The sequence below is a fragment of the Sturnira hondurensis genome, unplaced genomic scaffold (assembly GCF_014824575.4).
Source record: "Sturnira hondurensis isolate 20B ecotype Veracruz unplaced genomic scaffold, ASM1482457v3 Scaffold0004474, whole genome shotgun sequence".
NCBI lineage: Eukaryota > Metazoa > Chordata > Mammalia > Chiroptera > Phyllostomidae > Sturnira > Sturnira hondurensis.
Genome location: NW_028077105.1, coordinates 3,637,171 through 3,662,856, shown reverse-complemented (window position 1 = coordinate 3,662,856; position 25,686 = coordinate 3,637,171). Strand labels below are relative to the sequence as shown.

At 40.2% G+C, this 25,686-nt stretch overlaps 1 protein-coding gene across 3 annotated transcripts in view; it reads left to right on the top strand.

Annotated features, from left to right (window-relative positions):
- The window catches only part of PDE7B (phosphodiesterase 7B), a 296,607-nt gene that overhangs the window by 245,669 nt on the left and 25,252 nt on the right, over nucleotides 1-25,686 (top strand). For all 3 annotated transcript variants that reach the window (XM_037045696.1, XM_037045698.1, XM_037045697.1), the window contains 5 exons: nucleotides 10,154-10,305; nucleotides 12,838-12,901; nucleotides 14,307-14,402; nucleotides 16,464-16,564; nucleotides 18,168-18,299. In XM_037045696.1, the coding sequence (XP_036901591.1) occupies nucleotides 10,154-10,305; nucleotides 12,838-12,901; nucleotides 14,307-14,402; nucleotides 16,464-16,564; nucleotides 18,168-18,299 (545 nt within the window). The remainder of the gene's footprint in view (nucleotides 1-10,153; nucleotides 10,306-12,837; nucleotides 12,902-14,306; nucleotides 14,403-16,463; nucleotides 16,565-18,167; nucleotides 18,300-25,686) is intronic.

Sequence of the window (25,686 nt, the reverse complement as noted above, 5' to 3'; positions counted from 1 at the left end):
GGAGGAAAATAATGTGCTGTGGTAGGCAGGAAAATAAAAAGCCTATATCTCATTCAGTAATCACCTCATACCTTCATTCCTGAATGCAATAAACATCTGTTAAAACAGGCACTATACTTCCATAAAAATAGTCCTACTCCAGCAGGGTATACAATAGTGTGCTGCAAAGTAGGAGACCTGAGAACACCAGCGCCGCTTTGTGATACCATTCACAAAGTGTGAGGAGGACTCTCAGAAGGATCCGACTGGGAGCTCAGGAGGAAATACTTGAGGAGGGCTATTGAAGGGTGGATGGGATGTCAACAGGTAGAGACAATATCCAATTGAAAAGGAATGTGGGAATCAGTACAGAAGAAGAAAAAACATGCAGGACCTGGGGAGAAAAACCAGCAAAAACAGAGACTCGTTCATCTGCAAGGGAACTGGTGGGAAAAATAAGTTGGCATCACATGGTGAAGGGCCATGAATATCAGAATTAATAATATAAATATAACTAAGTAGACAGTGGGGAGCCATTGAGGAATTTGGAGCAGAGGGCTGACATGATGGAAGTTGTGTTTGAGGAATAAATCTGTCAGTGGTAGGTGAGATAGAGTGGAGGGGACAACTGGAGGCAATCAAAGGGTTGGTCCATTATCCCGGGGTCGGGGAGCACAAAACCAGCAGAGTGAAAGGGAATCATTTATATTACAACACACATCTGGAATTTTGTAGTGAACTATAGCAATCCACACATATCTCCAGATAAAAGACCACACTTATTTTAAATATATGCTGAGAACTAGGGAGTTAATGCAGCAGTTTTTAACCTCTGGAGACTTAGAATCAACTGAAAGTTTGGTCATCTCAATTTGCTCACCACAAACCATTGCCCTCAAAACTCGGGATTTGCTAAACATTTCAAACTCTGAAAAGCGGAGGGTTCAATAAAACCACACTGCCTGGCATGTATTTCTCCTTTAGGACTGAGGAAATTTGATCTGCTTCTCACTAATTCATTTAAATTTCATTCAAACTGGGATTTTGAAAAACCTCTCTGTTGCCCAGAAAAGTCTTAAGAGCTTATTTTTAAAGCCTTTTCCCCTTCTTACAAAAAGGAAATAGTTTTTCAACCATCCCCGAACACCAGAATTTAGAGATTCATAATCCATGGGTTGGAATGGGTTTTTATGTCAGGCAAAACAATAGGCTAAAAACAGCATGTTTTCCAAAAAGCAGTGTTTAGGGTGGTTGAGGAAGACAAAGATTTTGACCCTCTTCCCTTCTGGGGAATGTTTCCTAGCTCTAATGTAGCAGGTGCGCGCACAGTGAGCTGGGAGGAGTTCATTCTGTTCTATGACTCATGTCAGCCATGTTGGTTTTCTCTTCACTGTCAAGAAAATAAAAGAGAAATGTCAACTGGAAAAGCACATATGTTAAAAGTAGAACTAGAGAAACAATTTACCCTGCCTTTAAAGACTTTCCTTTTCATCCTCCGCCTCCCACTCCATGGCAGTGTTGAAGTAAAACTCTTCTTCCAGCGACAGCCATCAAGAAGTCATCAGTATTTACATAGAAGAGCTAATGACATGGGGATTTAATACATTTTTATTCAATTCCTGAATATAGAGACCCTAACTTCTTAGTTCCTTTTAACTCATCACATGTCTTATTCACGAATACTTTCTCCTATTCAGTAGATTGCCTCTTCATCTTATTGATAGTTGCCTGTGCTGTGGAGAAGCTTTTTAGTTTGATGCCATCGTACCTGTTTTTGTATTTGTCTCTGCTGCCTTCGCTTTTGGTGTCGGACTCAGGAGATCATCCCTAAGCTCTACACCAAGGAGCTTACCGCCTATGTTTTTGTCTAAGAGGTTTATGGTTTCAGGTTTTATATTTAACTCTTCAATTCATTTTGAATTAAGTTGGGGTCCAGTTTTGTTCTTTTTCATGTGTCTGTCCAATCTTCTACACTATTTATTGAAGAGGCTATCCTTCCTCCATTGTATATTCTTGGCTCCTTTTTCATAAATTAATTGATCGTATATGTGTGGATTTATTTCTGGGCTCTTTATTCTACATGTCTGTTTTTATGCCAATACTGCACTATTTTAATCACTATAGCTTTGAAATATGTTTTGAAATCAGGGAATGTAATGTCTCCATCTTTGTTCTTATTTCTCAAGGTCACTTTGGCTATTTAAGATCTTTTGTGGATCCATACAAATTTTAGGATTCTTTGTTCTATTTCTATGAAAAGTGCCATCAGAATTTTGATAGAGATTGCATTGAATCTGTTGATCGCTTTAGGTAGTATAGACCTTTTAATATTATTAAATTATCAATAACCTTAAATAATTGATATTATTTAATTATTAATAATATTAAGTAATTAATATTATTTCTTCCAGCCCATGAACACAGACCGTATTTCCACTCAGGTTTTTCACCTCCTTGATTAAATTTACTTCTAGGTATTTTATTTCTTTTAATGCCATTACAAATGAGTTTGTAAATTTGTCTTGTGGATACTTCATTATTATCATATAGAAATGCAACAGATTTTTGCATATTGATTTTGTATCCTGCAATTTTATTTAATGTATTAGATCTAACAGTTTTGTGATAGAGTCGATAGGATTTTCTATGTTTAACATCACTTATTGCCTTGACCGATGTGGCTCAGTTGCTTGGGCATCATCCTGCAAAGGTAAAGGTTGCTGGTTCGATTCCCAGTCAGGGCATATGCCTGGGCTGTAGATTCAGTCCTGGGTGGTGATGTGTGTGACAGGCAACTGATTGATGTTCCTCTCTCTCTCTCTCTCTTTCTCTTCCTCTTTTCCCCTCTCTCTAAAAATAAATGAATAAAATCTTTAAAAAAAAAAGAAAGGAACTTGGTCAAGCCAAAAAAAAAAAAAGAAAAAAGTAAATGACATCATGTATCAATATCATAATACCATTCCTAAATTTTAAAGGGCTTTTCAGCAGCTGGGTATTTTTATGAATAAAAGTAGACTTTAATGCCAAGAGAGATAGCTGTGTGAAAGATGACCCTGAGCACTGGAATCGTTATACCTAGAAACAAACTAATTAATTTTCATCATCTTTTTAAAGATTGCATCTTTAAAACGGGAATTTCATTCTGATTTCTCCAGGATCCATCATTCTTGAACTTAGAACTAGAGCATACGCATAGGAAAGTTATTTAATTCTGCCATTATGCATTTAACACCTCCAACTTGCAGGATATTGTGGAAATTCAAAGAAAACTAGCAGGAATCTGGCCTCCGAGAACTTACAGCCTAATAGCAGAGTCAGACGTGTAAATAAGAGTGAATTTGCAATCACACAGGCACAGCTGAGTGCAATCGGTGGGGGGTGGGGCTGGTCATCGCACATGGCGGCGGCCGGAGGATCTGTGCCCCGAAACTCCACTTGGGGGTTTGAGAAAATGATTTCAAAACTACTGTATAAGTTTTACCATTTTGTACTTTATAAATTGGCTGATTATTTTAAAATGACATTTGGTTATTATATTTCTGTCAACTAATTGAGAGAGAATTTATTCAAACTAAATCAACAAATTTCATGTGAAGTTTCTATTATGTATAAAATTAGTCACTAGACATAGGAGTTACAAAGTTGGATAAGGTGGTTTCTGACCTCAGGGAGTAACAAGTTACTTATACCAACACCTATAACAGAAGACGTGAAAAATTTTGTGAAAATAAAGCATATGGATAACCATTAACCCAAACAAGGAATTCCATTATAGTTATCATATAATCGTTATAATACATAACAACATAAGTATTATAATAATTATTAGTGCAATAATTATCAGGGTAGGGCATTCATTAATAACATAGTATTTTAAAGATTTGGTTGCATTAATACTCTGAATGTATTCACATTAGGTTTATAGAGTTGGGTCATCATGTTTATTTGAGGTAAGTTCTGCTCCCTTAGATATAAAGGTTTTCCTTCTTCTTGGTATCACCTGAGCTAGTTCTGCACCAATTACTAACTATTCGAATTCTGGAAACAATGGATACAGACCTTGCTAATGGAGCCAGATACACAGTTGACAGAAATTGCCTCATCATATACTTGTGCTTACAGCTTTTTTTATCCCAGGTATTTCTTCTACATTTAAGGTTTCTCCTGGTGCCAACGTTTATTAGCCCTTGTAAAGAGAATATGTCATAAAGAAGGTTCTCAAAATGAAAATAATTTTTATTAGCATTTTTTGCATTTAAGCCAACCCCAACTTGTGAATTTTTAAATTACCATACTGGTCATGCCAACATAAACTTTATAACCTTAAAATTAGTGCCTAAACAGTACAGAAATGTGTTAATATGCACATATTTGTGAAAATCATAAAAGAACAAGTAAGCAGAAGATGAATTTTACAGTTAGGGTCAATACTCACATAGATTAGGCAATGAAACAATCTGAAGGACCATTTTATAACTATTCCAAATGAGAATTTGGAGATCCATAGCCCAAAGGACAATAAAATCCAAATAAAAAGCACCATCAGGATAATTTTGAATGCCCTTAAATGTGATTTTTAATTATATAAAGTCATTAAGTAAATAGTATTTTATTATTAGTCACATTGTTAAGACTAAAAAGCTGAATTTAGGTGAGCTATCTATAAAATTTAACTCAGCGAGTCATTTTAATTTTCACTCAGAAATACCTATTATGATATATCTAAGTATAAATGTAAATATACTACTACTCACTGGAAGTTCTCTGGAAACAAATGTGTCAGATCTCATTCAGTAATTTTACGGTGCATTGCAACACTTCAGAAGCAGTGTTTATGGCTCTGACTCACAGATTGCTTCTTCTTGGGTTTTTTCTCCCACATGTACCTTCATCTTCTTATAGGCTGGTTTTTCATTATTTCATACAGCACATAGTACACCCTAAATTACAGTTGACAAATAAGTTATTAATATTTGCTTTAAATAAATTTATTTTGTGTTATTTAATGTTCTTCCCCTATAGAGAGCTAACTTGAGGAATTTTTTTCATTTTTTATATATGTCCACAAATAAGACAATTAAGTCCTATTGTTTCATACATGGCTATCAAGCATCACTTAAGAATTAGTTTTTGTTATTAAAGAATACCCAGATAGAAGTGCTATATAGTGTTGTCATGGTTTGCTTTAGTAGTTTAGGAAATATTGGTATAAATAGTATAATATATGTTACCTTTTAAAATTACATTTCATTGATTATGCTATTATAGTTGTCCTGATTTTTCTCCCTTTACCTCCCTCTACCCAGCACCCCCCACTCCCTCAGGCAATTCTTCTCTATTGTTCATGTTCATGGGTCATGTGTTTAACTTCTTTGGCTACATCATTTCCTACACTGTACTTTACATCCCCATGGCTACTCTGTAACTACCTATTTGTACCTCTTAATCCCCTCGCCTCTTCACCTGTTCCCCCATAACCCCCTCCCATCTGGCAACCATCAAAACACTCTCTATATCCATGATTCTGTCTCTGTTCTTCTTGTTTGCTTAGTTTGTTTTTTAGATTCAATTGTTGATAGATCTGTATTTTTTGCCATTTTATTGTTCATAATTTTAATATTCCTTTTTTGTAAATAAGGCCCTTTAACATTTCATATAATAATGGTTTGGTGATGATGAGCTCCTTTAGTTTTTTCATGTTTTGAAAGCTCTTCATCTGCTCTTTGATTCTAAATTATAGCTTTGCAGGGTAGAGCAATCTTGTCTCTAGGTCCCTGCTTTTTATGACTTTGAATATTTCTTGCCAATCCTTTCTAGCCTACAGAGTTGCTTTTGAGAAATCAGCTGACAGTATTATGGGAGCTCCCCGGTAGGTAACTCACTGCTTTTGCTGCTTTTAAGATTCTCTCTTTATCTTTAACCTTTGGCATTTTAATTATGATATGTCTTAGAATGGGCCTCTTTGCATCCATCTTGTTTGGGACTCTCTGTGTTTCCTGGACTTACATGTCTATTTCCTTCACCACATTAGGGAATTTTTTTCATTATTTTTTCAAACAGATTTCCGATTTCTTGCTCTTTCTCTTCTCCTTCTGGTACCCTTATGGGGCAAATATTTGACCTCTTGAAGTTGTCCCAGAAGCTGCTTATACTATCCTCATTTTTTTACATTATTTTTATTCTTGTTGCTCTGATTGGTTGTTTTTTGCTTCTTTATGTTCCATATCATTGATTTGATTCTCAGCTTCATCCACTCAACTGTTATTTCCTTGTAAACTGTTCTTTATTTCAGTTAGTGTATCCTTCATTTCTGACTAGATTTTTTTATGCTGTTGAGGTCCTTGTTAAGTTCCTCTATAACCAGTGTTTTGCATTTTTATAAACCAGTATTTTGAACTCTGCATCTGATAGATGGCTTATCTTCATTTCCTTAAGCTCTTTTTCTAGAGTTTTGATCTGTTCTTTCCTTTGGGCCACGTTTCTTTGTCTCCTTGTTTTGGCAGCCTCCCTGTGTTTGTTTCTATGTATTAGGTATGGTTGATTTGACTCTGTGCCTTCACAGTGTGGCCTAATGTGGTAGGTGTCCTGCAGGGTCCAGTGGCACAGCCTCCCCTGTCACCCAAGCTGGATACTTGAGGTGCACCCTTCATGTGGGCTGAGCAATCCTCCTCTCGTAGTTGAACCTTGATTGTAGTTGAGAGATCTCTGGGAGGGATTTACCCAGGCCAGTCAGCTGCAAGGATTGGCTGTGACCACTTACCACCACCCTCCCCACTCCATGGAAGATCAGCTGTGCAGGGGCAGGGTGGTGGTGCTCTGGTGTGGTCTGTAGCTGCCCCCTGGGTGTTCAGCCTCTGGGGTTTCCTTAGTGGCTCAGGAAAAGGCTTCCACCTGTGTTTTATCCAGGGCCACCCTGCCTCAGCTATAAAACAATCTGAGATGACTTCTACTTTTTATTCTTTCTAATGAATATGTCATCCTGGGTGGGGGGAGATATTTTAATACCATAAAATTTCTGGTCACTTTTTAAACTCTTACTTAATAATTTTAGAATCCATTGATGATTCTGGTTTGAATCAGTTATTACTATGAGGTTGAAAATGATAATTTTCTAAGTCTATAAATTTCATTTACTTAACTGGTCAGTACTCTCTGCAAGAAAGAACTTTCCTTTCTCCTTATTTATTTATTTACTTACTTACTTACTTGCTTACTAACAGTATGGACTTGTGGACTCTTTCAGCCAATGGTTTATGATTCATTCTTCCATTATTAATTCTGATGCTCCAATTTCCCCCGTATTTTCTCAGAAGAACCCCTTCAAGGTGTCTCCTCTGTCATTTTTAAATGAGATCTCATCATTATTTGAGCTTTTCTTTATTTTTCTGACATAATGAGAAGTCATGGTTCATCTTGCTCTTTGCCTGCCCCAGCCCCAGATTTAGTCATTTTTCCAATACAGTGGTTTCATTTAGTGAGAAATTGTATTTTAAAAAACAAAATCTGAATGCTATATATGCTTATCTACTAGAGTATTGTTACTTCTAGGCGTACAACAAAATGTACTCTTTTAAATGCATAGTTCAATGAATTTTGACAGGTTTATATGCCAGTGATCAATGCTCAGTCTTCACTGTACTTGACCTGTTAGCAACACTTGAGACAGAGGACCACATGCTCCTCCTTGCAACATTGTCTTCACTAAGCTTCCAAGTAATGATACTCTCTTGGTTATTCTCCATTCCCCTGGGTACTCCTCAGTCTCTTGATCTTTTCTACTCTTTCCACACCCTTTACAGCTGAAGTACTGCAGAATTCAGACGTGGGTGCTTTTTTTATCTGTGTCTACACTCATTTCCTAGCTAATCTCATCTGACAACTACTAAATTTGTGTTTCTAACCCAGTCTTCTTCCCCAGGCTCTGGATTTTACAGCCACTTATTTCTACTTGACAGCTTTGCCACATTTTCCAATAGACTTCTAAATTCAACACATGCAAAACTGAAATCCAGTCCACACCTGCTCCACCTGCAGCCTTTCCTGTCTCTGGTGATGGCAGGTCCGTTATCCCAGTCATGCAGGCCAAAAACTTGGAGGCACCCAGAATGTATTCAGGATCCTTTTCCTATCCTCTTCACAGCTCCCCCAGGGTGTGAGCAGCCATAATCTCTTGCCTGGATTATTTCAGTGGCCTCATAACAGGTCTTATTGCATCCAAACTCGCTCTCAACACAGAAGCCAAGACGACCCATTTTAAATGTATGTGTGATCATACCACTTTTGCTCAAAACATCGTAGTCATTCCATGCTTCACTCAGAGCAGAGCCCGGGCTGCTTCAGTGGCCTACAGAGCCCTGTAAAATTCTCATGCCCTGCCTTTGCTCCAAGACCTCATCCCTTACTCCCCCGTTTTTCCCCCATCCCCATCCCCATGGACTCCTGCTGCCCCTCCCTCCTGCATGCCCGCTCACTAGGGATGCTTCCCACTGTAAGGTTAATGGTGCTGGTCCCTGTGTGTGGAAGGCATCTCCCCAGATGGCTGCTTGGCCAGCTCCCTCATCTGCTTCAAACTTTTAAAAAATTATATACTTTAATTAGGCCCCCTGTAAGTACCCCAATGCAGAACTTCTGATCCCTCATTCCCTGCTTTCCTTTTTTTCTTTTTTTTTACCCATTGTACTTACCACCTTCTAACACATTTTTTAATAAATTACTTCTTCTTTATGTTTATTTTTACTGTCTCTCTATGCTAGAATGTTACCTTCACAAGGACACGGATTTGTGTGTTGCTCACCGGGGCATCTAGAACTGAAGGATCTCATCAAGTAACTAGAATAGTGCCTGTCCCTTAGTAACGTTCAATATATTTTAAATAACTGAATCAATCCCTTTATCCTGCACTTTTGACTTGAAAAACTGCCACAAAGGAATGAGAACCCACTAGCAGAACCGAGTCCACGCGTGCCGATTTTCATACTGAGGTGTGCCTGACCACCCAGCTTTCCTTGCACTCCCCTTCTCTCCACATGGACTTGTCTGTCTCCGTCCACACTGGAAATCTAGATTCATTTTTTTAACAGATAAGTCAGGCAGCATGTCCAGAGACCAGTGGGTTTTGTCTGCCCTGAATTACGCCTCTGCGTGCATGACACAACCTAAGTAAAGAACTGATGTCGGTCACACACTCCCTGGCACTGGGGCCTGCCTGCCACGTGGCTGAGGAGGCCCCTGACCACTGTTTCCTCTGCCTCTGGCGTCCACTCCGGTTTTAAGTTCAGAGGACGACGGGAAATGGGGAGAGGCATGAGAGACAGCAATATTTCTTTATATATAAATAGTACACTTTCCTACTAGACTGTTCAATTGACTCCAGCTCCAAAATTGGCAGCAGATGTCATTTACGTGGCCCTACAGTGATTCACAGAATTTCAGCTGAGACAAGACATCCCTTGACAGGCATTCAAATAATGTGCTTGGGGTATTTCGGGACAACCTCCACGATGTCAACAGTCAAGTTATGAAAGGTACCTGTGACATGAGTATCAAAATACCTCTACTGACAGGGTCAGACTTTTGTGGCCACTAGCAAAAGAGAATATACTCCATTAGAAAGTAAACACCCTGTCTGCTTCACGTCAGGGGAATGTAGGTCACTTTTAGGCTGAGATTATGGGTTCCTTTGCCACTGACGTTCTCGGAACATTAGGTAATATTTCCTCGTGTCTAAGCTAGTGTATTCTCAACTCTTCTAATTCAGGTGAAGGATTTGCTCAGACTGGAGTGAGTGTAGGATGAGAAGCTGATCTAAATTTTGGACCATTGGTTCCCATAGAGCAGAAAAAAAGCTTAATTGCTCCTTTAAGTGCCTGCAGAAGCATGTGGATTGCACTTACTAAATATATCAGCACCTTTAATAAGAAAATGTAGTTTTAATTCATAAACTTTGTCTTCCAAAACTGCATTCAAAAATATCTCAGTATTCTAATAAATATAGTGTAGAAGAAATACTATGTTTTGTTCTAGAAGAATTTCAGATGGAGAATTAAATAGACTATATTTAAGAATGCATTGAGAGCATCTTTAAAATTTCTCTTATAATACATTGTATTTTTATGTAATGGAGAAAGTAGAGCTTTTTACATATGTAATTTCTGAATTTGATTATTTTCCACAGATACAGCAAACTCAGGGGAATTTGGCACCAAGAAAAAGGTGAAAAGACTGTTAAGCTTTCAAAGATACTTCCATGCATCGAGGCTGCCTCGTGGAATTATACCACAAGCCTCTCTCCACCTGCTGGATGAAGACTATCTTGGACAAGCAAGGGTAAGCCAACTACCCCTCCACACCTCCCAGAGGCCAGTGGCCAAGAACATGTGCCCCCACTGGTAGTAGGGTTGAGTCCTACTCCTAACCCTGAGGTGCTCTGTGACTCTGACTAGTTACTCAGCATGTCTGGACCTTTTCCATGCATACAAAATTCGTATTAGAAATACATACCTCATAGGGATGATGCAGAGATTAAATGAGGTAAAGCATGTTTACATGCTTAATATATTCATACCTAGCTATTTTCATTTTTATAAATGTACAAAACATATTTGCAGAACACTATGAAGAGTAAGATTTTTGACTGATTGATTACTAATGAGAAAATAACTGAACTTTTAACCCACTGAATTATCTTATTGTAATAGCTACAGTGAAATTAATGCAATAATTACCCACCTTTCCATTTAAGACTAACAATATGATGCATTATCCTTTTTATAATTTTTAATTCATTTTAAGTAATTTTTACTAATTTTACAGTTATTTTTGCAATTCATTGTTCTAACAGGGTAGAAATTAATGTGCGGCAATCTAAAAATATAAATTCACAGGCTATCTCTAAACCAAACTAGCAAAGGAATTTAAATTTCAGAATTGAATTGCAACTTCCATTCATAATGGCAGCATTAGGTACACACGGCTCACCTCTTTGCACAACCACATTAAAACTACAACTGAAATATGCAACACCCATCACTCAGAACCACCAGAAATTGAGTTGAGTGGAAGTCTGACAGCTACGAAATTAAAGAAACCACATCCATCCAGACTGGTAGGAGGAATGCAGACTGGAACAGGCTGGTCCCAAACTCATGTGTGGTGGATAAAAATTCAGGAGGGATAGCTCAGGAGTGTAGAGTCCCAGCCCAACACCAGGTACCCCAGCCCAGGGTTCCAGTGCCAAGAAGGTAAGTCCCCACAACTTCTGGCTGCAAAAACCAGTGGGGATTGAATCAGTGGAAGAAACTTCTGGATCCCCAAGCAGTTCCTCTTAAAGAACCCACACAAGGACTCATCTACTCAGACTCACTCCCTCTCAGCTCCAGCACCAGGGTAGCAGCTTGAAAGGCATCAGTGGCATACTGGGAAAAGCTGAAGTATCTGGCATCAAGGCAAGCAGAGCCATTGCCCTTTTTCTAAATCCTCCCCTCACAGAGCCACAGAGCTGGCAAGCTAGTACCATATCTACGACTCCATCAACCTGGCTAATACTGTTTGGTATTCGTTGGAGATTCCCAGAGACTGCACACCACCCAATTTGTGGGCCCATCCAACCTGCTTTACCATATGAATGGCTGGTGTTGGCTCATGCTTCACAACTTCCTAAATCCTCTCAAATAAGCAACAGCCGGCCTTAGTGAGCCTCAGGACCAGCACCAGCAGCAACCAGCCTAGATTCACAGCTTGCCTTCTCTTCCATCACAGATTGCCTTATAGCTCTGGCAGGGTGGCCCTGGGCAAAACACACGTGGAGGCTGACCTTGGCCTGCACCATCCAGGAAACTCCAGGGCCAGGGTACCTAGTGGATAGCTACAGACCGCATCGGAGCCCCTCCACCCTGGCCCTGCACAGCTGATCCTCCATGGAGGTAGAGGATGGTAGTCAGTGATCACAGCCAATCCTTGCAGCTGACCTGCCTGGGTAAATCCCTCCCATAGATCTGTCAACTACAATCAAGGCTCAACTACAAGAGGAAGGTGTACTCAGCCCACCCAGAGGGCGACCTCAAGTACCCAGCTTAGATGATAGGGGAGGCTGTGCCACAGGACCCTATAGGACACCTACTACATTAGGCTACTGCCAAGACATGGAGCCAAAGCAGCTTTACCTAATACACAGAAACAAACATAGGGAGGCTGCCAAAATGAGGAGACAAAGAAACATGACCCAAAGGAAAGAACAGATCAAAACTCCAGAAAAAGAGCTAAACAACATGGAGATAAGCCATCCGTCAGAGGCAGAGTTCACATTTAGTCCCACATTCACCCAAGTAATGTGCTCAGCAATCATTTTGACTTCATTTAATTAAAATTTGTTGTAAACCTGCCTTAAGTGAACAGTAGTTTATTATGTAGAGACTTTGCTAAACTATAATTTTAACAGATATTTAACATGTGTTCACTGTTCTAAGCACTTGTATTACACATATTTGTGTTTACATACACTCGTATTACCTTATTTAATCCTCACAACTACCCTCCGAAGTATTAATATTGCCCACATTTTTCAAATCAGAAACTGAGTTACAGAGAGGTTAAGAAACTTGCCCGAAGTACCACAGCCAGTAAGAGGTATGGTTGACATCAGACCAGGCAGTCTGATCCTGGAGCCTGTCCCTTTAACACTATTTTTATTAGTCAGTAGAATAAGATTTATTTTACTACACACCAGTTGTACAAAGATAATAGAATGCTACTGTATTTTCAGCTCTCTAATTGTCTAATTCACTCTGTCTCAAAGTGAATGTTGGAGTCTCTGGTATGATTCATTTGAGTGGTTTTTTTTTTGTTTGTTTGCCTTTTCAGCATATGCTCTCCAAAGTGGGAACGTGGGACTTTGACATTTTCTTGTTTGATCGCTTGACAAATGGTAAGTCACCCATAATAATTCACACTAAAATATGCCCCATAAAAAGGGACTAATTTCATGAAAACAGTATTTATTTTTAAACATTGCCCTTCCTCTTTCCTTCTTTCCCTGCTTTCATGAGTCCATGGCCACGCAAGAAGGACCAGGCAAAGGAAAATTAGTTGACGTGAAAAATAAAGACAGAATTCAGCCTTACAATCTTAAGGCTGTTTCCTTCTGGCCTTGATGATCCCAAAGGAACTTGAAAACCACAGATTAGATTCTGTCCTTGCAGAGTAATTTGGCCACATACAAAAGGAGGAAGTTCATTGTTAGCGGGTGAAAATTAAAAACACAAAAGCTCATCTGATTAGTCCCGACTCTTGCAGGGCAGGTGTGTGTACACTCTTATTAAGTGAGTCAAATGTGCCCTGCTGTGGGTATTGACCAGATATGTTTGGCATCAGCAGCAGGAAACAGTTGCTGAGGAGAGAGTGTAAAAGCTTAGGCTGCAGCTGAAAGGAAAGTCGGTATTCTCATCAGCCGCACCTTTAAAATTTTTTGTTCAACGGTTTTTGTTCAAAAGGGAGTATAAGCATGATTCTCACAGAAATATAAAGTGAGCATATGTCAAAGATTTATTTAACTCAATTAATTAGAGATTCAGTAAGATGCTACACCTCTTTCAAAGAAGAATGCAAAGAACCCCACATATAAGCAGTAAGAAAACACATGAATATATAAATAGCTGTAACACTGGGAGAAGGAAATCAATTCATTGTATTTCCATCTGAGTAGTTTTGGTTGCATATATACGGGCAAGAGTCATTTGAAATACTCTCAATTAGCTACAACTTTGCTGTGAAAGAGCTCAAAGACAATGAAAGCTGCAGAAACACACAGAACCGGGCACCCTGGGAGAATATGCTTAGGCAACACCTTGTTTTCCACTTAACATATAGTCATCTTCTTGGTCCATCCCACAGTCTTTCATAACTTCTATAATGCTTTTAAAATCCAAAATCACTTTTCTTTAATAAACAATATTCCTTCAATGTTTACATATTATTGTAGCTTCAATTTTGCATGTCTGCCAGTTTGAGTTATAAAATCTCACGATCAAGCTAATCTTGGTTGATACCAAAATAGGCAGACTCCTTGTAATTTCTTGTAACTCTTAACGTTGCTAATAACTCATTGCCTTTGGTGTGGAGAGAAGATCTGAACTAATTTTACTTGTGCAATAAGAGAAAACCTGGGATCGGATCATAGTAATATTTGTTATACTTTAATAATTTCAAGTTTAGAGGAGAATCTAAATGATCCTATCAGAGACATTTCATTACAGAAATGTTTGATGCCATTGTGAACCTTGATAACTTATGCTAATAAAAATGAGTTACAATCGGTGACTGTCTCTCACCAGGAAACAGTCTGGTAACCCTGCTCTGCCACCTCTTCAACATCCATGGCCTCATTCAACACTTCAAGTTAGACATGGTGACCTTACACAGGTTTCTAGGTGAGTCTTTTCTGTTACTGTGGTTCATAGTCCTACCTCCTTTCCCATGAGTAATGGCAGTCCATAATATTCTTTCATAGAAACTGGCGAGAGTCAGAGCATGGTAGAGGAAGACTTCATATTAATCTTAAATTATCTCATCTTAATTTTAAACTATGATTTACCCATTAAATCACTGACAAGTTATTTCCTTCATTAGTTATGTTTACAGTGGATAAAGACTATACAAAGAAAATCAACAAGAGCATAAGAAGTTACTGATCTATTCACATATCAACAAAACTCCAGTAAGATATGCCTCAAATAATCTTAATATGGACATGATTTGTTGAATATCTTCAATAGATTTTTTTAAACAATAAGAACTACCATTTATGGAGCACCCACTATAGGGTGGATGCTGTTGATATGTTATTTCTGATCATTCCAACAGTCCTGCAAGTTGGGCATTATAACCACCATTGGGTCCACAGTGAAGGAAGGGTCTAAAGAGGTTCGGTAACTTGCTCACAGTCTGCAACCTGCAGTCGTCAGAGCCCGCAATCCAAAGCCAGGTGTCCCTGACTTGAAAGACCATCTTCCTTCTGCTATCGCCACCATCACCTTCTATCAAAAACAGCCCAGTTCTCATCTGACTTTATTTACATTCTTACTCATCTGCCAGTAAATGAACTATCCAAGGCGCATTTTTAATCACATGACTTTCTGCTGTCACCTAGTGTGCTTCTGGTGTCTTTGACTTACCCCATGGCTGTGTGTTGAATTCAGAAGCTGGCTTGATGCCATCCAGAGTAGAATGACGGTGACAATGACAACAACAACAGTAGCAACAACCAGGCTTTTTGGTGCCTGGAACTCTTCTAAGGACTTGCATACGTTAATACACTAAATCCTTACCATAGCCCTTTGAGATCAGAGCTATTGTTGTCCTCCTTTTAATAGAGAAGGAAACCGAGGATCCTTGTAGTTAACTACCTTGATCGATACAAATAATAAATGAAAAAGCCAGAATTCAAATATAATCGTAAAATAAACCTTCCGAATAAAGGGTTATACAAAGCACAATAGCAATTTCTGAAATCAGCCACAACATGGCTCAGTTTCAGAAACACAAATAACCTCAAGCTAATTGAATTTAGATTGCTTGAGCAGAGTAATGGCCGTGACTAAGGCCAATAGTTCTGATTTGCCTAAAGAGGAAAAATGCAGACACTTGGGAAATGTGCATGCACCCAGAACACATGTGAAGAATGCAAAAATTTGATGACAAAAATAACACCAGATTCCAGAGCCAGACACACAGGATGGGCTGACAAAATATGGCTACACTTGCAGGTCTGGACGCTCTATGCACACTGATTATATTGCATTCTAAGCATCACCTTGGTTATTAGCTGAAGCAGGCTAGTGGCTTCTATAAATAGCAAACCAAAATTGCCTTGCTTATGTCTCTACTTGTTTCCAAGAGCACTCTGGGCCTTGGATCAGAAGGGCATGAAAGATGGTAACTGAATCTGAATAAGGTAGAAATAAAGCCATGGAGTCCTCAGTTGGATCAACAGAGTAAACTGGAAATCTGCCTGAAGAGGCCCCAGATTCGCTCTGGTAGACCCATCTTTGGACATCAGGAGTCTGGTGCTACCTACTAGCACTGCTTAAAAGGAAGCCTCTTCTATGGCATAGTATTCATAAATGGTAGCAAACTTAAATAATTAAACTATAGTGTGAAATAAAGTTGTCCTTTTCCTACATATTTATTTTGCCTATGAATGAAAGCCTTCATGAATGCCAGAAAGGGGTGATTTATGAAGGTGGTGAGGATTCCCAAGGGTCTCACAAGTCCTTTTAACCTTTTCCCCACCTGCCCTCCCCCTCCTCTCCACTGAAAACAGCTCAGTAGAACTGCCCAGCTACTGAGCTACGTTCGTTTTCAAAGAATCCCCAGGGCGCGCATTTTGGAGACACTAATGTGTTTAAGCAGAAGGGACCCTCAGTAAGTCAGAGATCACGTGCCCTTCCTGTTTTGATTTTACCTGGTTGAGTTATCTGTTTGCCTCCTAGTCATGGTTCAAGAAGATTACCACAGCCAAAACCCATATCACAACGCCGTCCATGCTGCCGATGTCACCCAGGCCATGCACTGCTACCTGAAGGAGCCAAAGGTAAGTCCAGACCCAGCGGCTGCCCCAGCCACCTGGAAATGGGAAGTCAACCACCTGCTGAGTCCCAAACCGCCCACAAAGCAGAATAGCCGTGGTGGGTCATTCACAACGTGAATGCAGTTTTTTGTATTAAAGTTCCAGCATCAGCTCTGAAAAGTGCAACCCATGAAAGAGGATGCAAATTCCCTAAGGCCTCCTTTCCTAATTTGTATGAAAGCCTGCATTAGGACAAAAATCACCCTCCCCACAACAGTCTACATCTTAGATATCTTCAACAGTCCCAGGAACTAGCAGTTTTGTCTGGAATCTTTGCCACACCGGCACCAGCACTGAAATTTTCTGGGAAAATTCTCTCACCTCATGGTTTTTGATTGACAAAGAGAATCAAAACTCCTTAAGGTTCAAGCTCCATTTTCTACTAAAGCAACATCCTGGACATCCTGATTCAGGCCCAAGAAAACTTACGAATGCTAACAACTTCTTCACAAGCATGCTCTGATGAGATTGATAAACCAATCCCCAGTTAAAACCATGTTAACAGTTCTCATTACCGAAAACTGAGGCATTTCTTAGCTGTAAAACATACAGGGTGAATTTTTCTTAAGGTTTTTGAAAACAATATTCCAGTCCAAGAGTGTTTAGTTCCATCAGCTTAACATGCTGACTATTCAGACAGCAGACAAGCATTCCCAAGACAAAACTGGGTAAATGCTTCATCTACATAAAATAGCCCAGAGACATTAAAGGTTTGGGGGTTTTGTTTTTATTTTAAGGTAGCCTGAAAGTTGCACATTTAAAGTTAGTGCTGGATTCCCATTCCCTTGCTTGTTTTCCTAGCTAACCAAAAGGGGGGGGGGGGAAGGTTCTCACACATCCCCCAACTATTTACTACACACTGAAGAAATATGCAAATTTTGCAATTCAACTCACTCTTTTTTTTTTAAGATTTTATTTATTTATCTTAGAGGGGAAGGGAAGGAGAGAGAGAGAGAAGTATCAATGTATGGTTGCCTCTTATTCGTCCCCTGCCGGGACCTGGGACCTGGGAACTGGCCTGCAACCCAGGCATGTGCCCTGACTAGGAATCGAACCACGATCATGTGGTTCGCAGGCCCGCGCTCAATCCACTGAGCTACACCAGCCAGGGCCAATTCAACCCACTCTTGACTTCATATTCAAAGAAGTGACAGTGATATAATGGATGGTTCAGATATACATATTATTTTTTAATATGTCCATCACTTTGGTTTGAACTCCATTTACAGCTTTCTGTAGGAACAAGACTGATTTCAGGCTCTGCCTTCTCCCTACCACCGACAGGCAACAGCACGACAACAACAGGAAACAGCGCCAGTAGGAAAGGGAGGCTAGCAGAATGGTTGACGCAGTTTGATTTGCTCAGTTACTTTCCACACAGTCCTTTCTTTTTTCTTGCAATTCCACGTGACTGTCACCTCAGTGACTGCTTCCAAGGGTAAACGTCGGGAAGATATAAGGCCTGGACAGTATTGTGATACTCCATTTGATTTAGTGTAGTCAAAACAAATGCTAACTTCCTTGTGAAAACACAGTCATTGACCTCCCAATTTGACTCTTTTAACAGCTGGCCAGCTTCCTCACACCTCTGGACATCATGCTGGGACTGCTGGCCGCAGCAGCACACGACGTTGACCACCCAGGGGTGAACCAGCCATTTTTGATCAAAACTAACCACCACCTTGCCAGCCTGTATCAGGTAAGGGAACGCTACCTTGAGCCAGACACGGGATGGCCAGCTGCCTTGGGCCCAGTCCTGGAGCCTGAATCTCAGTCTTGGGGACCACTTCGTTCAGGGACAGCCTCAGTGATGACCACAGCCCACGAGCACAGGTTTGAAAGAGGTCTAGGGTAGCCCCAAGAATGACTGGATTGGTTTACAAGGACATCCAAGGCATTTCATTTGCTCTGAGAAAGGTTTGAAATGGTGTGAAGTTAAGGAGTGTCTCTGAGACCACTCTCTGGTGGTCTGAGAGTATCTGTCTCCCTGGAAGTGATCTCACATGTAATGGCCCATTGAAGCCAGTCCCTGGTGGACTTTTATAAGTGATAGGACCCAGGTACACTCCTAATCTAGACTTATGTCTCTAGGGCCATTTCTGAACTTTATGGGTCTCCGGGTCACAGGTATGTTATCAAAGACAATAGACATTACTGTTTAAAAAAATAGTTCAGCAGCATGAGTAGACTGGCCAGAACTTTCACCCAGGATACGGTTTCAGATGTTAAACTCTATATCATAAATGAGTTACTCCCAGAATTTTCAACAGGATTCTTGGGAGACCTTTAATTGTCATTCACAAAACCTTTACATACAAGGAAATTATTGACCTCAATTTTAGTAGAGCTTTTGAAAAAAATTAGTGCTAAAAGGTTTTTGACAAATCCCCATAAAACAGCTGTGTTACACAAGATGCTGCAGCTTAAGGATGCATTTATTTCCAATAAAGCACAATTGGAACATTTTCAAAAGCCTTTCTCCATCAGATGATTAGCTTTTGGCATAGGTAGAAACTGGTGTTCCAGGGTTTATGGCTCCACCTGGTATGCATTTCAGCACTGGGCTCCCCCGGGCTGTCAGCCAGCACCTGGAGCTGGGATAGTCATGGCCACGCAGTGGGGACAGAATGGCAGAACTAAGATAGTCTTTGGGGGATGGGCTAAAAAAGAAAAACTAAAAAGTAAACTTGCTAATCCGTCTCAGAAGCTAAATTTATTGCTTGGGAAAAACACAGACATGTGACTAGGGGAAAACAAATTGGGTGACTGCACCCCGAGCCCCCACGGAAATTTCCTACTGCTATCAATTCTGACTTTTTCAAAAGTCTGTTATTACACAAAGGAACTCAACCAACACTATTGGCTATTTAATTACTCCCAAATAATGTAAGGGTTTGCATAATTCTAATCTCTCATCATCACATAAATCACGTCCATGGGATTTCGGAGTATGTACTGCTGCGGGGTGATGTGCACATAAAAACGAAGGCCATAAAACTGAACTTCGACATGTACCATATATAAAACACATGACAAATTCCCATTCAGACAGAAGTCAGAAAGAAGCGTGCCAGATGTTGAAGACATAAATAATGAAATTAAGTACTCACTGCTAATTAACAAAAATTGATTCTCAAAAGCATGATACTCCCACTTATCTTCTTTAGATACTAAAAATGTTCTCCAAAATTAATTTCTTACTCAAACTTTTCAAGTACAAATATTTTTAATGACTTTTGTTTTAATCTCTTTGTTTAAAATAAACATTCCAACACAAATTCTATGGCCTTTTCAGTGCAACATGTAGTTGTGTATATTTTTAAACAGCAACTATTTATTTCATCTATTGGATGATATACTAGGATCTAGAAGTACAAACCAGAATAAAATATCATTTCTACCTTCAAACATTTGTTCAAACTCAGATGTGCAAAATCCAAGATAACTTAATCCCAGTTTGAAAGGGGTTTGAGGAGTCAGCTAAAGATATGCATATAGATAAAAGTTTTTAAAGAAGTTCTTGTGTTTTTTCTTTATTTTTATTCTTGACTCTTTTACAGATGAACCCATTCCTCCCACCTCTTTTGCCCACGTCCACCCATCCCCCACCTCCTCTTCCCTCTGGCCATCACCACCTGTGTCCATGGGTTATATACATATGCTCTTTGGTGAATCCCTTCCCTTTCTTGCTGTTTTTAAATTGTTGATGCTATTACAGATGTCCCCATTCTCCTCCAGCATTTGCCCCCTCTGTGTATCCAAAGATATTACTATAATAAAGTGAGCTATTAATTTTTCTAGCAGTCAATTTATTGGTATCCGATCTGTGTGGCTACTTTGAGAAAGAAGAAAAGGACCTTTTTGATAATGACTGGAGAGAATCTAGGCTACAGGATGCAGGCACCACATTTACAATACTGTCTTCCTCAGTGCTCTGCTCGACTGGTCTTAGATCTCTCCCCGGCTGAAGACTTGTGTCTTTCTGTTACAGAAATGATGTTGAAGGCAAACCAGTATCACACAGGGTCATAAAGTTACTTCCAATACCCTAGAACTGGCTAGGATAAGAAAAGTGAAACTTTTATCAGGCAAATAAGATTTCAATTCTGCCCCAAAATTTATACTGCCTTTAATGTTTGGCTGTATGCCATTATTGACTTTCTGAAGGAACTCCCAAAAGGTAAATTCCCTGTAAAATTTAATTTAACAAATTATGTAACTAACCTTTTTCAAAAAATATATTTTATTGATTATGCTATTACAGTTGTCCCCTACCCCCCTTCATTCGCCTCCACCCTGTAATCCCCTCCTACCCACATTCTCCTGCTTTAGTTCCTGTTTGTGTGTCTTAAGTTCTTTAGCTTCTACATTTCCCATACCATTCTTGCCCTCCCCCTATTTTCTACCTACCATCTATGCTGCTTAATTCTCTGTACCTTTTCCCCCTCTCTCCTCCTCCCACTCCCCTGTTGCTAACCCTCCTTGTGATCTCCATTTCTATGGTCCTGTTCCTGTTCTAGTTGATTGCTTAGTTTGCTTTTGTTTTAGGTGTGGTTGTTAATAACTCTGAGTTTGCTGTCTTTTTACTGTTCATATTTTTTATCTTCTTTTTCTTAGATAAGTCCCTTTAGCATTTCATATAATAAGGGCTTGGTGATGATGAACTCCTTGAACTTGACCTTATCTGAGAAGCACTTTATCTGTCCTTCCATTCTAAATGAAAGCTTTGCTGGATAAAGCAATCTTGGCTGTAGGTCCTTGCCTTTCATGACTTGGAATACTTCTTTCCAGCCCCTTCTTGCCTGAAAGGTCTCTTTCGAGAAATCAGCTGACAGTCTGGTGATATCTCCTTTGTAGGTGACTGTCCCCTTATCTCTTGCTGCTTCTAGGATTCTCTCCTTCATTTTAATCTTGGGTAATGTAATTATGATGTGCCTCGGTGTGTTCCTCCTTGGGTCCATCTTCTTTGGGACTCTCTGAGCTCCCTGGATTTCCTGGAAGTCTATGTCCTTTGCCAGATTGGGGAAGTTCTCCTTTATTATTTATTCAAATAAGTTTTTCACTTGTTGCTGTTCCTCTTCCCCTTCTGGTACCCCTATAAATTGGATGTTGGAATGTTTAAGGATGTCCTAGAGGTTCCTAAGCCTCTCCTCATTTTTATGAATTCATGTTTCTTCATTCTTTTCTGTTTGGTTGTTTTTTTCTTCCTGCTGGTCCACTCCCTTGATTTGAGTCCCAGTTTCCTTCCCATCACTATTGGTTGCCTGTGCCTATTGCTTCGTTTTACTTAGTGTAGCCTTCATTTTTTCATCTAATTTGTGACTAAAATCTACCAGTTCTGTGAGCATCCTGATTACCAGTGTTTTGAACTATGCATCTGATAGGTTGGCTGTCTCTTGGTCATTTAGAAGTATTGGCTCTGGAGCTTTGATCTGTTCTTCAGTTTGAGCTTTGATCTGTTCTTCAGTTCAATTTTTTGTTTGTTTGTTTGTTTGTTTGGATTGGGGGGGTCAGGTCACACCTGTTTCGTATGAGGGGCAGAGCCTTAGGTGTTCACCAGGACGGGGCAACCCAGTCGCTGGGTTGTGACGCTATATGTGGGGGCGGGGTCAGAGAGGGAACAATGACCCTTGCTCTGCTCTCTCTCACATTTCAGTCCCTTCTGCCACATCCCACAGCAAACTGGGCCCTTCTGGTGCTTGTTCCCAGGTAGGTAGGTTTGTGTACGTTCTAAGACCCTGTAGGTCTCTCCAACAAACTCTCCTATGAGGCTCTCCTGGCCACTCAACCCCCCACAGGTGTTTTTAATTGGTGCTTTTCGGCTTTATTTCCTGTTGCTGGGGCCCTGGGTTGTGCGGTCTGTCTCGTTCCCCATTTTTCCCTGGTTTATGTGCACTCAAATGTGTGACCTCGGTCAGCCAGCTGCCTTGCGTGCCTCACTGGGTCTGCTTGTTGCCACCTCATGCCAGGGGTCTACCAGCCACCACTTTTTTCTGCTGAGACCCCTCTCTGCTGGCTGCCGACTCTGCCCTCTTACTGATCTGGATGAATGGTTGCCGGACTTCCATACAGTTCAATTTTCTGTCAATTCTTGTTGGTTTTTTTGTGTCTGAATTTTTGTTGTTCTTAATTTTGGTTGTGCGAGGAGGCATAGTATGTCTACCTATGCCTCCATCTTGGCCAGAAGTCTTGTAACTAACCTTTATTCAACACTCACTGTGATTCAAATACTGTGCTAAATGCTTTTAATGCATTTTATTATTTAATCTTCACAATAGCCCAGTTAGGTGGGTGTGATTTTCATACCTATTTTGCAGGAAGATGAAAACTGACACTTAGGAAGTTGAAGTGTCTTTTTGAAAGAAAAACAGCTAATTAGTGGCAAAACTGGGATTGGAAGTCAAATCTCTTGTCTTCAGAGTTGAAGGACCTAAGCACTATACATACTGCTTCTAAAACTCATATTAATCACCTACTGTATATGGGAAACTAAGAGCTCCCCTCCAGGTCATCTTGTTTCTTTGAGGGAGACAGGAGAATTAGAGACAAGCACCTGGAAGCAGGAGAGACTTTGCTCAGTCCTCCACAGTAGAGCTGTTGTACAAACAAACGTGGTGGGAAGACAATAAGTGATTCTGCAAACGGTTTCTGAAAGGACAAAATGCGTGGAGGAAGAATGGAGTAGACTAGACCTTGAAGCGTGAGTAACATTTCAGAGAGCTCTAGAGGCAGCACAAGACAGTGTGCTTTGGGATTCAACCTGCAAGTCCGCAGTAGCTGAAGATGGACTGTGGGTTTCAGGGGGGCATCGTCCTGCCATGAGCAAACCTCGCTGTCAGTGTCTTTGACATAGTGAATATTGTGATTAAATGTACATGCTGTCTTTTGTAGAAACTGTGGATAGGCTGCAGGGCCTGCGTCAGAAAATCCTCACTCTGCATCAGGCTGTAGATGAGGAACTGGCATAACTCCTCGGGTTTTCAGTTTCCAGGGGGAAAAGCCATGGTACATAGCATAGAAGCTGAGCAAGACCATTAACAACACATGATATTTTTTAAATTTTTGGAAATGTAGCCTGTTAGCCCACCAAGGCCCTGTTGGTTGAGACACAAATGAGCTTTCAGTAAATTCAGTGCTGGTTTTGAGTGTGTGCCTCTGCACGTTTTTGCACAGGGAGGAACCATCCCTTAGACTCATGTTTTTAAATGAGTTATAACATAGTTAGAAAATATTAAGAACCGTGATAATGAGTGAAAACATATACACATCATATATATTATGAATATATATACAAAAGTTATACAGGAACACACACACACACACGTTTGGGTAACGAGAACACAATAGAGAAGATGTGCCGGGAATCACATGGCTTTGCAAACAACTGTGCGTGACTGCTACAGGCCAGACTTACTATAAATGAGATGAAATGGAGGAGGGCTTCCTCTCCCTCCTTTTGTTGGCCATGTTCTTTTAGTTTGGATAAATAAGCTCATTGTGTAACACCCAGCCTGTGCTTCTGCCTTGAGATAAAGAGAGAGCCAGGGCAGCTGGAGCGAAGTTTGGATCAGGGGGCTCTCTCCCCTTGTCAGCTGTCTGAGCTGGACTCAGTAGCTGAAATGCCAACCCAAGTCCAACATGAAGGTGATCAAGGCACTTCCACCTGGCACGTCTCTCAGCAGACTGGAAACTGCCCAGGTGCCCATGGCAGACTGAGAGGGAAAAGAGCATGTGAAAGACAGAACCCCGAATTTATCTTCTGTCCCTCTACCCTCCAAACCCAGCCTTCACGTGAGCTCAGCAACTGGGCAGAGTAAGCATCAAATCAGATATCACATTAGTTATTATAATTGCAAAAGAAATAGCTTTCAGTTCAGTTTAAAATTTAATTCCTTTTGATAGAGTCCAACTATATTTAACCAGCAGCAGAGCAACCTAGTAAATAAAATAATTAATAATTAATTGCTCTATCAGATGTTATATTTAGTACATTTTATACCATCTTACAGAAGTTTATAACCTTTTTTAGTCACTTATCACAAACATTTAGAGGAAGGAGAAGATTTTTAATCACTTTTTATTCTGATGACTCAGAACCATAAATATGAAGTTGACAGAGCCTGGAGAAACGTTCTTTCCACATGGTCCTAGGACCTGTACTCAAGCAAACAACTGTGGAGATAATATGCAACCTCACGGTTTCTGCAGTGGGAAAGCTGTTTGGGGCGAGCAGTGGGAAAGTTGTAAAAAAGAGGCTCAGATTTGACTTTCTGCTTTTTAAAGTGTCTGCTTTTGACAGTGAGATGGCTTGTATGTGGCATGTCCGTGGCCCTCATCTGAACGCAGCCCCGCCCCTTGGGCAGCGATGGATGCCCAGGCTCCCTGCTCTCTGAGCAGTGACGTGGGCAGGTATAGATCAGACAGAAGAGCGGTATCTTCAAACAGAGAGCAAACATGGCAGTGCTGTCGTTTCTTCAAAGGCCAAGGTCTTGTTTAGGACTTGAGGACCTTGCGTTCACCTGAGACCTCCTGGGCCGGGTCTCCTGCAGCGCAACTTGAGAGGCCACTTGGCTTGTTAGGGAAGAACTCAGCCTCTTCAGGATCTCCTAGAGCCTTGCTTCTCTCTTTCGTGAGCAGTTAAAAATGAAAACACAGACTGTGCCCCTGGTGTTTTTCTTCCCATATCCTCTGGTTCAAGAGACTAGTTAACTCTGACTCCTATTGTACACCAGACTCAGTTTATCAACTATCAGCCTGAGTATTTTAATCAAAGAAAGTGTCTATTATGGGGGAGAAGGGAACCAACAGTTTAAAGCTGCCTCGTATGGCAGCAAATCTGCTCTGCCAGGTTTTCTTTGACAAATAGACTCTTGATTTCATTTGAAGCCTGTGTTGGTAGTTTACTGAATACCAGATGTGCTGCTATTTGGAAAAAAAGTGTTGTTGTTCTTAAGGTGGATAGTACATCGTAATTCAGACACAAAGGAAAATAAGGGTTTTGCTGTAGGGGGGTTAACGATTTCATTTTTTTCCAAATTAAAATGCTAATAAGGTTTTTTGGACATAAACGTAGATATATACTCTTT